This window comes from Vanessa cardui, chromosome 6 (genome assembly GCF_905220365.1).
Source record: "Vanessa cardui chromosome 6, ilVanCard2.1, whole genome shotgun sequence".
Classification (NCBI taxonomy): domain Eukaryota; kingdom Metazoa; phylum Arthropoda; class Insecta; order Lepidoptera; family Nymphalidae; genus Vanessa; species Vanessa cardui.
Genome location: NC_061128.1, coordinates 10,737,985 through 10,750,922, shown reverse-complemented (window position 1 = coordinate 10,750,922; position 12,938 = coordinate 10,737,985). Strand labels below are relative to the sequence as shown.

The following is a 12,938-nucleotide window of genomic DNA, read 5'->3' as shown; positions in this document are numbered from 1 at the left end:
AATCACTACACAGTATAAAACAAATTCGCTTTCTCTGTCTCTATATATCCCTATGTGTGCTAAAATCTTTAAAATTACATAACGGATTTTGATGCGGTTTTTTTAGTCGATAGAGTGATTTGACAGAAAGGTTTTTTGTCTATAATACAATGATCGTAAAGAAGCACTGATAATTTTAGAAGTTTGTAATGTGATGTCGTAATTAAAGAAATTCTATAGTATATTTTGTATCAGGATTACTTCCATGCGAAGCCGGGACGGGTCGCCAGTTTCACTATAATTCGATAGCGGTGTGTGGTCACCTTTCCGTTGCATCACAAGTTGTTTACAACAGTTTCATATATCGTGTTAATAGAATCAATTACAATTATTATTAACGATAATTAAATGTAAACTTATAATTAGTTCTTGACATCAAAGTCAGTCTTGCGTCTATTTTGTTTCCTGTTTTTATTTCCAATCATTTGGTAGACTATGATGCCTGGAGTTAATTGGTCAATGTTATTTACACTGTAAGAAAGGTTAACGACCTCACAGGTCCCCAAGTTGCAACATGGCTAATGCAACTTTGGAGACTAAGGTGTTAAGTCCCTGTTACTAACTATAGGTGTAGTTAAGATGGCTCACACAGTCTTTAAATGATAACACAGATTGCTGCGTTATAATATATTATAAATATTCGATGGTTGTCGTAACCTACTCGTATGAATTTATACACTGCTCTATCAAGTAGGGTTTGAGTTTTCTAAGGAGCAAATAATAGTTTGTATAGTAGAGGCCAAAGATTTGTTTATTTTATTTTTCTATATTAATAAAGTTACAATACAGTAACAGCCTTCCCACTGCTAGGCTAAAGCCTCGTCTCCCATTAAGGAGAGGATTTGGAACATATTCCATCTTACTGTTCCAATGCGGGTTGGTGGAATGCACATGTGGCAGAATTTCGATGAAATTAGACACATGCAGGTTTCCTCAGGATGTTTTCCTTCACAGCCGACCACGAAATGAATTAAAAACACAAATTCACCATAAAAAACATATATATAATATAAGATCGTATTTGTACATTATTTCCGGACACTTCTCGATAGAATATACATTTTAATTTAGTATATAGCTAGGCATTAAATACAATCTTGTTCATTCAAAAGCTCTCATAAAAGCTTATTTGTATAAAGAACATTTGGTCTTTTATATTACATCAACAATTAATAATTCTGTTATGGTTAACGAAGATCGATACAAAAATTTATATCATAAAAAATGTTATACAAACTGCATCAGCCCGTATTATGCTTCCCTTGCTATCTCGCGTTACCAAAATGGCGTCTGAGGGTAAACGGGGGTGTAGACTATAGGGGCGTCAGTTGCGTCAAAGTCTTATTTAAGTGAAGACGTGTGTCGGGATAGCCAATTTGTTTCTATCAATAATAAGTGAAGCACGTATAAAAATGAAATTCGAGTAGTTATGTGTTAGTTATGCCATAGTAAGTTATTTATTTATGTTTTGAACGATGTGTATATGTTGTAAAAATAACGCAGAAGTATAGTGTTGTTTTGGGTGATAGTTTTTATCCAAATCGTGATTTAAATTCATAAACATAATACATAAATAGTATATTAATGATATTTTTGTGTGTTTTATATGTAGTAATTATTTATATTTATTAATATTTTTTATGTTATTTTTCTGTTAATGAGTCTATTGTAATAATATTAGTCAATGTTTTTTTTATGATTACGTTCATGGAAATTTTCATTCGAAAACAATTTCAAATCTTGTTTAAATTTAAGCTGTGAATTTTAATATATTTTTAAGCCAATGACGACTAAATCATTTGATAATTATAGACCAAGAGGAAGTATAATCTTGTGCTTTGTTATTGAGGGTAAATTATTAGTTATCTATCAAGATATTAATGTTTTTAATTGAAGTAATTGTATTTTATCTAATTTATAGGCCTTTAAATTACCCCAGTAACGCTTCCTCTTATTTTATTTGTTTGGGGTCATCTATTTTTATTTTTTTTAGTTCATGTATAATCAGACACATCTCTCATCTTTTCTAGTTCATGATAACCCTCAAATATTTTATCCCTTTCTATTTTTATAAGCTTTTATTTAGCTTTAGTTGTTATTATATATGGGCGATATCTTGCAGTTGAACTTTGAACCAGTTTGACTTTTGGGTTTCCCGATTGATATGAAATTTTATGACTTTGAAGTATGTACGACGATTTTTTTTAAATGTTTTTATTTTTTATTTTCAGGTTCAATATAATTGGATAGTCAACAGTAAAATGCGTGAAAGCCTCTCATGACAGTTGGAATTGAAAACACGAGCGGAGAGAAGATGGCGGTCTCGAACAACTCATTCGCGAACACATACAACCGCCTGTTTGTTGAATTAGCTGGTAAATATTAATTTATCTAAATTAATCTATACATATCAAAAAATTGTAGTTTGTTTGTAATATTAAAAAAGCCCTTTTTACTCAATGCATATGTATTTATACAGGGTACATATACCAAAATAACATTTTTTACAATTTTTGTCGGTCTGTCTATCTGTCTGTTTGTTGGTTCCGGCTAATCTCTGAAATAGCTGGACCGATTTTGACGGGACTTTCACTGGCAGATAACTGATATAATATGAAAGAACTTAGGCAGCAATAACATTTTGCTTGTTAAATTCAAACGCGTACATGGTCGCGGGCACAGACAGCTTGTTATAAATAAATTAATTTATTAATTTAAAAATAGAATATCCCCATAAGATAGATTAGTTAATGTGAATCAAACTAAACGCATAATCGTATTTGGATTCTATATGTCGTTGTAATAAATTATATTTTTTTAAACATACTTAAGATATTTCATCTGAGTATCGGCGTGTCTTTAATGGACATTTTCATGGTGAATAACAAAGTTTTTTTTTATTATAATCTGTTGTGAACTGTATTTAATATATGAGCTTGATTAGTTGTTATAGGAAGTTAATACATTATATAATAAATCAATATGGTTATTGATTTTCGAAGCATAAAAAATCGTATATAGTTTTTTTCTGGAAATGTTTCGAAATGCTACAAAAAATCATGATGTAATTTAATTAGACAATAATAATTTAGGACCGAATATTTTATCACGTCTATATTATAAAATTACTTATATACTTATACTGGTGGTAGGGCTTTGTCTTGGTTCTAGGGCTTTGTGAAAGCCCGCCTGGTACCACCCACTCATTAGTTATTTTACCGCCAAATAATAGTACTCAGTATTGTTGTGTTCCGGTTTAAAGGGTGAGTGAGCCAGTGTAACTACAGGCACAGGGGACATATCAACTTAGTTCCCAAGGTTGGTGGCACATTGACGATGTAAGGAATAGTTAATATTTCTTAGAGCTTCATTGTCTGTGGATGATGGTGACCACTTACTGTCAGGTGGCTGACTGGTATGCTCGTCCGCCAACTCTGTGATATTCTTAGGTTTTTTATAAAAAAACTCCCGATATACTTGCGTGTCGACAATTATATAAAGTTTAATGGGATTAACAATAATTAATTTGATACAATAATTAATGCATGCGAGAAAAACTAGGGAACATTATTTATACATATATATGTATATTTAACAGCTAATAGTACCTAACTGTGATTATACTACGACAATATGCAATTGTGTGACGGTAATTTTTGTTTGTTGTCCATTTAGGAAATTCCCTTGACGTTAAAAACAATATTATCTCAATATTGTCGTGAATTTAAATAAAAGAACTTAAGAAAATGTTTATGTATTATATTAAAAACATTGAAAGTATTTTCTTGGTCAGAATATTTTTGAATTTTGCTTGAAAACGAGTTAATGTTGCCTCGATCTATTTATATATTTCAGTGTAAATAAATACAGTTAAGGTATATTTTTTAAGCATTCAATGGTCAAGGCTTAAAACGGATTTCCGTATTTAACTTTTTGAACTTAAACTTAAGCTGATAAGGTACGAGCCTAATATGTCCATGTCAAGGGTTAAAGGCATTTTCCGTGATAATGATATTAATAACAAATTAATATGTTGTAAAAATACTAATTTTGGACCTTTTACGTTTTTTTTCTTTTTTTTTTTATTGCGATTGGCGAAGATATGATCGAATGAGCTCATTATTATTAGTTCGGATATTAATATTTGAAATAATTATATGTTTTGATTATAGTTGTTTTTTTGTTCTATTCTTTTTTTAAAGTAACGACTCAAATCTAATAACATTAATTAATTTGAAATTCAAATTATTTTTATAAAGATTAATGATTCAATTTATTATTACAAGGAATCAAGATTATTAATATCAAGAGTCAAATTATTATAATGAATACAACACAACACACACACACACACACAGTCACACAGAACACAGTTTTTTTGCTTAAGTTTTCTAATATTACAAATCATCGTAAATCATTATTTGAATATTATTGGAATAATATGTCATTTGTAAAATATCTGTATTGCGAGTATTTAATATCGTAGTTTTAAAATTTTAACGTAATATTAAAACAACAACGAAATTAATAATAAATTAAAAAATACCGTCTTTATTTTCAGATCCTCGAACTAATGATTGGTTCCTCATTAAAAGCCCGATACCGGGGCTCACCATCATAGGATTGTATCTATATTTCACACTAAAATGGGGTCCACGTTACATGGCCGACAAAAAACCCTATCAGCTCCAGAAGACGTTAGTGGTCTACAACTTTATACAAGTTTTAGTTAGCTGCTGGTTGTTTTACGAGGTGAGTATCCAATTAAGCCGATTAAATCTACTGTTATGTTTAAAATTATCACCTAAGTCCATTTAATTTTAAATAACAATGATCATGTTGAGGGATATGATTGAATAATGAATAAAATTGATATAAAAAAATCCCTATTAGAGTGAAGGAATGAACCACTTGTTTTTTTTTCACACACATGCGAACTATACTTCTCTCCTGAGATTGATCATCGTGGTACATATATTTAAATGTATTTCATACAGTGGCGTAATGTTTGAGATAGAAATAAAAAGAAAACGATTAACGATAATAATCAATAGGGTTCTAGCTGTAATATTTATTTTGTATTTCCAGGGCCTCGACGCTGGTTGGTTGAGGACTTACAGTTGGAAATGTCAACCAGTTGATTTTTCGTCGACACCTGAAGCGTTGAGGGTAAATATTGTTTACAACTACAACAACAACAACAGCCTGTAAATTCCCACTGCTGGGCTAAAGGCCTCCTCTCCCTTTGAGGAGAAGGTTCAGAACATATTCCACCACGCTGTTCCAATGCAGGTTGGTGGAATACACATGTGGCAGAATATATATGAAATTTGTCACATGCAGTTTTCCTCACGATGTTTTTATTTAACGCTGAGCACGAGATGAATTATAAGACAAATTAAGCACATGAATCAGCGGTGCTTGCCTGGGTTCGAACCACTCGCGTTCTAACCACTGGGCTATCTCGACTTTCTATATTGTTTACTAACTTACTTAAAAAAGTCAGATTTGAGCCATAAATGTTTTTATTATAATGTTGTTATGAACAATAAATATTTGCCACGAGATACGAATAAATAGTGAATAAATTAGATTCTTAGAAACAATCCCCTTGAGTGTGACCTTTCAACACGATTTCGTCATCTGTAAAAACTCGTCTGTCTGGCACTCTTCGTTTTACAAATAATATTTTATATTCTAGGTAGCACGTGGTGTTTACATATATTTCCTAGCGAAAATGTCAGAACTACTCGACACGGTGTTCTTCGTTATACGAAAGAAAGAACGTCAGATCACCTTTTTACATTTGTACCACCACACCGTGATGCCTATGATATCCTGGGGAGCGACCAAGTACTATCCTGGAGGTCATGGAACACTGATAGGAGTCATCAACTCCTTCGTTCATATAATAATGTACACATATTATATGCTGGCGGCAATGGGACCTCAATACCAGAAATTCTTGTTCTGGAAGAAATATATCACAACATTACAAATGGTAAGATGGCATCTTTTTTATTCCAAATAAGAAATATGCAAGTGGTAAGTGGTCACCAATGGCAATCAATTACTATCCTTTATTATTGGGAGTTGAGATGTTTTGTCTTTTGTGCATATACCAACTTATTGTTTAAAATAGGATGCAACTAAACTAGATATTTTTGATTACCGGTAGAATTTGATATAAGTGCGTGGGAGCTATCTCGACGGGTTTACACTTTCTGTACAACCAACTTAACCATTGAAGCCTTAATAGCAATTAATGAAGTGAATTGAGCACGAGCTATTGAGACAAATTATTTTAATAACATGATTCCCTATTATTAATAATGAATTTATTATACTACCAACGGATACATTATAACGACTATGTTCTAGTTCAATGACATTAATAACATCATTTTAAGATTTTGTTGTCAGTTGATCTTCAATATTAGTTATCTTTTGGATTGTCTTTCTTATATTTTAACTATCGTATCTTTAAATACAAGTGACTTAATAAATTATTTCAAATTTTTATTTAATCATCATAAATTTTATATTTTCAGCTCCAGTTCTGCATCGCTTTCATTCATTCCTCCCAGCTGCTCTTCTACGACTGCGGCTACCCTCGCTGGTCCGTCGTCTTCACCCTTCCAAACTCCATCTTCTTCTACTACCTCTTCTACGACTTCTATTACAAGGCGTATGGTAAACCAGGAGACAAGAAAAAAGTAAAGAAAGATGAAGAGGTCATCAATAAACACACGAAGTCGAATGGAATTGCAAATGGTGTTAAATCCGAAAACGGCATAGTTAATGGAATACTGAATGCAGGAAAGAAGATCGATTAAAACAAGGGTATTGGTTTATATTGTAAATATTTTATATTAATACGTGTACCATATTTTAAAGGGATTTTTTTAATGTTAATGTACATTAATTTTAACGACTTAACGTACTCGGATAAATGGTTTTTAGTCTACGAATCTGATAAAAATACTACACCAATTGAGTTTCCAAAAATATTTGAATCCTACAAGATAATGTTCATCATATCAGTTATCATTTGAAATAAAAAAAATGTTGTTTTAACAACCGCAAAGAAGTTGCAAAGCTTGGAAGTATATTTTTATACTTCTCGATTATTATAGTATTAGATATAAAAAATTTTGGTGATAGTCACACCTTGGTTACCAATTTTATAATTAATGATGGGTTTATAATACAAATATTAAACATAATCTAGTAATGATTACTAGTATGTTTGATAGGCTATTTTATTTTTGGTCATATTTACCAATAATTATATTAAGCCATATAGAATTAAGTGGGCACAGAAAATATTTATTAACTTTTATTTTGATAGATAATTTTCTGTTAACCACACAAAATAATTTGAAAATAGATCTAGACAGTTCTGTATATAAGTACGATAGTTTTAAATACATGATATGATAATAGTATTTTTTCCAAATATTTCATTTTTATTTTTATTATACTTTTTAAATAAAAACTGTGCTAATTCCATTCCGCCTCTTGAAAATTCATGTGTTTTTTAATTGTAATTAACAAACTTCATATTATTTGACGCAATGACAAGAGCCCAAAGAGTAGTATTGCTGTTTTGTAAAGCAACTAGAACGGTGCGTGAAATACCTGAAAGACATTTATTTTAATACTTTACCATATTATAATTAAACTGGATTTATCGTCAGGAGAATTCGTCTGTAATTTAACAATCTATGATTTGATTTTGAATATTTCGCTGCAGTCGAATGTGTTCTTAATCTATAATGATTCTCATTCAATTATGTAATCTGACCTGTTATAATACAGGCGAATTCTTCTGGTGAAAGGTAAATATCTTTAGGGTGGTTCTTAGAGAGATATCTTGCTATCTCCTTCAAAATAGCATTGCTGTTACTAAACAATATCTTGTTTTTTTTCGCTGAAAATAGTTTTTTGATTGCGACGAAATATTTAATGTTATGAATTTGGGCAATCACTATGTCTAGGAAATCTTTCATTACAGGTACTTAGTAAATCAAAACCAAAATCAAAATTTTTAAAAGATTTGTGTTTGATGTTTTATTTCATTAATTGTTTATATGTCTAGATTGTCTGTCAAAGCGAATAACGTGAACAGATGGTCACTAAGTACACGCATACTAGTAAACTAGTACAGTACGACACAACATAGATGTAGCATCAGCAAATTCAATAAATTTTTTTATTGAATTTGATCGATTACTGCCGTTTTTTCCAACCAATAGAACTAGCTCCCCATCACGCCATTCGACGCTATTTGTCGCTATAGGTTCTCGTATCATTTCAACCCGAAAAAGCAAGTGCATGTAAATTGACGAATATATTAGGTCATGTGATATTACAAGTGATTACGTTTGTGTAAAGATCATATTCGCATAAAAATAAATATTGATAATTTGGTACAGTGTACTTAATTCGGATGTGATCGGTTCTACGTATTTTGCCGATGCTACATGTAATTTGTGTCGTACTTACTATACGTACGTAGTGTATTGTGTATTTGACGAGCGTCAACTGTACCTATCACGCACACTAAGATAAAAGTTTGCTTGTTTTTTGTAGTGCGCCATCTAGATGTATAAATAATCTTAAAATAAAAAATAATAATAATCGAGTTTGAGGTTTTGAATGGAAAAATTGTCTTCCAAATAATATAAAGCAATACTATTAACTGTATTATTTGAATTTTGTTATTATTCTTTTTTTAAATAATCTTTCTATGAATTTTATGAGTTGTTTTAACTTTATCATTCTATCAAATATTCTTCATAATGTGATAAATTATGTATATAAGGTACTCATATCTGTAAAATACGCTGTTAGTTTTTATACAATAAATAAATACATACAATTTATTTCTGTATGTATACAGATGTATACAAATGTTATCATAGTACTAAAACTAGTGATCGGGTTCAATTACAATGTTATATACCCTCATGATTGTGTTTCATTAATCCTTTATATTCTATGGGTTTTTATATTCACGTTCCTTAAGATGACTTAATAATGCTTTAATAGAATATTTTTTATTTAATTCTTTTGACCACAGCAAACAAAATTTATTAAGACGAAAAATTTGAAGTCTTTTTAACCTACTTCACAAAAGGAGGAGGTTCTCAAATCGACTATATTTTTATATATTTGCTATATTTGTTAGCTTTCAACTAGATGAACAGATTTTAAGAATTATTTTTTTATTTGAAAATTAGTTTTTTCCGTGTGGTCCCATTTCAATTGCAGTATTCATAATAAAACTCCATAAGTCTTAAATCTACATTAAATATGGACAAATGGACGATTAACTCAATATCGCCCCAACCAATTTTGATGATTCTTTTTTTATTGGAAAGGGTAAGATCAAGGGTAGTTTGATGAGAATTTAGTTAGGTCCTGAGTATGGGATCCATGACATAGTCGCTACTTTATTTATAGAGTTCCGTTGAACTCTTAACGATCTTTTATAGGATATATGGATATTTGAGTCACCTTCCGTAACGTGGAAATGGTCACATAATGTTCATAATCGAATATGATAATAAATGGAATTCCTTAACAGCTCGCAATGAAGGGTGCGATATATGGCAGATTTTTTTTAAACGATTCTATTTTAGTTTAGGTGACGTAGTCGGCCACGAGCACGCACCTCACCAATCAAGAGAAAGAAGTGATTGAGTCGCTCGATTCCTCGAAAAACACATAAAGCCCGCCTTTGTTGCACCTGAATTCTTTCTGGATATGGCGGATTTGTCCCAAGGGAGTATGCGAGTTAGGGAATATAGAGTGCACCTCTATTTGCACAACACTTACTATTATCACTTACTAACACTTATTATGCCTGCGTAGTTTGTTGGTTTCTTTTGAAATTGGATGCCGTGACTGAAAGAACTAAGGTACGGACGACATCATCACAGATAACATGTATATTTTCTTTGTGTAATAATAATGAAAACAACTGCATATATCGGTATGAAAATATACATTCGAAACCGGAATGCGCAATCGTCTATAAATGTTGGCTATACTTTTTTAATTTTTATTGTTCTTGTACATTTCAAACAATTTTACACTAATAAATATTGAAAAGAAATATTATTAAATAATAACTATTAATAAATATTTAAAACAGAAAGCTCTCGGTTTCTCGATTGAAAACCAGTTTTTTTTTTAAAGAAAATAAGCAATATCCTTATTTAGGGAATTGCTATTTTTTTCAGCCGTTAAACGTTAATCTTGTGTTATATATGTTGTGTTATATTAAACTAGTTATGTTAGGAAAATAACTTAGTACTCATTTTCTAGGGTCTATGCCAAATGATCTTACAGTAATAAACCTTTCTTTAGAGCACTTTCAGAGTATTAAGACGTGAAGGAATTCAGAGACTTAGGGATTTATTTTAACTTGGCGGTAAGGCTTTGTGTAAGCCCTTCAGAGTTGGTATTACCCAAACGTCAATATATTCTATAGCGCCAAGGAGCAATACTCAGCAATTTTGCCTTCCAGTTTCAGGGGTGAGTTTTGTAATGACCCTTGCGCTTGACAAGGGATATACGATAAATCATCATCTTAGATTATTTTATTTATTTAACTGTCACCATCAAAAAATTATTACAAATAAATTCTCTCGTCAGAAATCTTAATTGTGGGTAATCATTACATAGTATAAAACAGAGTCGCTTACCGCTGTCTGTCCCTATGTATGCTTAGATACTTTAAAATTACGTAACCGATTTTGTTGCGGTTGTTTTTAATAGATAGTGTGATTCAAGAGGGAGGTTTTTGTATATAATATACAATACAAAGAAAATATATTACAGAAGACCTGTCAATTGTAGAAGTTTTTAAAAGTTTTTTTTTAATAGTATATTTAGTATTATTAGTGTTGCACCCGTGTCGCAAGTGATACAATAAATTGTTTTGGTCAATAAATGTCAAAAACTTACGTGGTGTGAAAAAAAATTGCAACAAAACTTGTTGTCATAAATTTTTAATAGCAAAGCTACTTTGTTAACGGTTGCCACCTGTATTGTATCTGTAGTGCCATAATCACAATTTTATTTTATTTTTATGGCCAGGTTGCCATTTTTAATATCATACAATTGATAGTAAAGACGTTACACTTAGATGAGTTTGACACCTTCTGCTCTGACGTCACGCCTACGACTGAATTACGAGTACCATCTTCTCAAATTTTGTGTCTGTTACATGGTTAGATTTATGTTCTTAAAAGATAATTATGAGTAAGATATTGGTCCCACGTGAGAAATGTATGGCGTGACCAGACACGTGATTATGATCAATTATTTTGAGTAACGCATACGTAGTGGCCAATTGTCGGTAGCAAGTCTTGGCGTGCTCTAAGTTAATAGACGGATAAAAGAGGTTTTATAGTAAAATTAAACTGGCTTGTTACTGTCATAAAACAAAATAAACGTTAACGGAGAATATTATTTAATTGAATTTATTAGTTAAAAAGAGCGTTAGTTCGGCATTATTTAGCGGACTATTTATTAAAAAAAGATATAGTATTTGAATTTATTAGATCATGGCGTTTTTCGAAAGTCATTACAGATTCGTATATCTAAGTGGTATATCTAAGTAGGTATATATCTCTTCATGTTTGTTACGAAGAGCCAAAAGTGGCCCTTAATAAACCCCAAAATGTTCCTTTAAGAACTCCTAAAATAACTCCAGAAGGTAGCACAATCTATAATTCTCGCAAGAGAGTCAAAGCTTCGAATGGGGACAAATTATTCCAGCGATTGACAGAAACAAAGAGAGGACTATATCGTTCTGCCAAGTGAGAAACGACTTGGAGTTAAAATGACATTGATTACGTTCCCAAGCTTATAATGTATATTAATTTAATAAAACATAGTTGAAAAATAACATATTTATTTGTGTAATATGTTAATTAAAAAAAAGATATAAATAGAAATAAATAATCATAATCGTGCTCTAGATCTGAACTTGACATAAATAAAAGCTTTTGGTTTACGCAACTCTGGCTTATGAAAAGTTATATGTTCTATTGTTTATAAAATAATTATATTTACATATATACATTATGTGTCTCTTAGCGCCACAAGCATAAAACATCATTTACATTGTGCTGAGGTCAGGGTACGGGTTTAATTATGATAAAAAAAAAACCAAACGAAGTATGGTTTGGTAGCTACTAATAATAATATAATAATCTAAAAGTTATTATAATAACTATAAATAATAACTAAAAGTGTCAAAAAACTCATGTAATTCTCGTGAGAAAATTGTCTCTATGCAATTGTTATAATTATATTTTGTATATCTTTGCTATAAAGGTCATTTAAAAATATATTTTAATTTGGTACAATTTTCGTGCAAAAATTTTAATAACATCATTGATCAAATATAAAGAGTTCATTTGAAATTAAAATTTATGATGAATATGTATGAATATATTCTAGTTTAGTGAATTAAAGTCAAAAGTGAATGAGTGACGTGTGACTTTTAACTACGGTTTATTTATAAACGATCAAACCATTTGTTGCTCACAGAGAATGAGTCTGTAAATAAATAATTCTCACTGTCATACTATGTATAATATACTCGAATTCTAAATATATACTCTATTGCTCTAGATATTGTATTGTATATTGTGAAAATGTAAGACTTTATTTTTACAATTTCTTACTAACCGATACGCTACTGAACTTGAAAATTGAGATATGTGTTAATGCATCTCTTGTGCCTTTAGCTACACTGACTCACTCACCCTACAAACCGAAACATAACAATACTAAGAGTGCAGTAGAGCATATTATAACTGGGCGATACCTACCCAAAAAGGCTTGCACAAAGTTCTACGTTGTAAGGTAAAACTATT

The 12,938-nt window shown here is 30.7% G+C and overlaps 1 protein-coding gene across 1 annotated transcript in view; it reads left to right on the top strand.

Annotated features, from left to right (window-relative positions):
• LOC124530699 (elongation of very long chain fatty acids protein 7-like) overlaps positions 1-7,580 on the top strand; it is a 50,639-nt gene extending 43,059 nt beyond the window's left edge. The window contains exons 2-6 of the mRNA XM_047104954.1: positions 2,271-2,414; positions 4,601-4,791; positions 5,128-5,208; positions 5,741-6,040; positions 6,591-7,580. Coding sequence (XP_046960910.1) covers positions 2,318-2,414; positions 4,601-4,791; positions 5,128-5,208; positions 5,741-6,040; positions 6,591-6,875 — 954 coding nt within the window. The 5' untranslated portion in view covers positions 2,271-2,317 and the 3' untranslated portion in view covers positions 6,876-7,580. The remainder of the gene's footprint in view (positions 1-2,270; positions 2,415-4,600; positions 4,792-5,127; positions 5,209-5,740; positions 6,041-6,590) is intronic.
• The last annotated feature ends 5,358 nt before the right edge of the window (positions 7,581-12,938 follow it).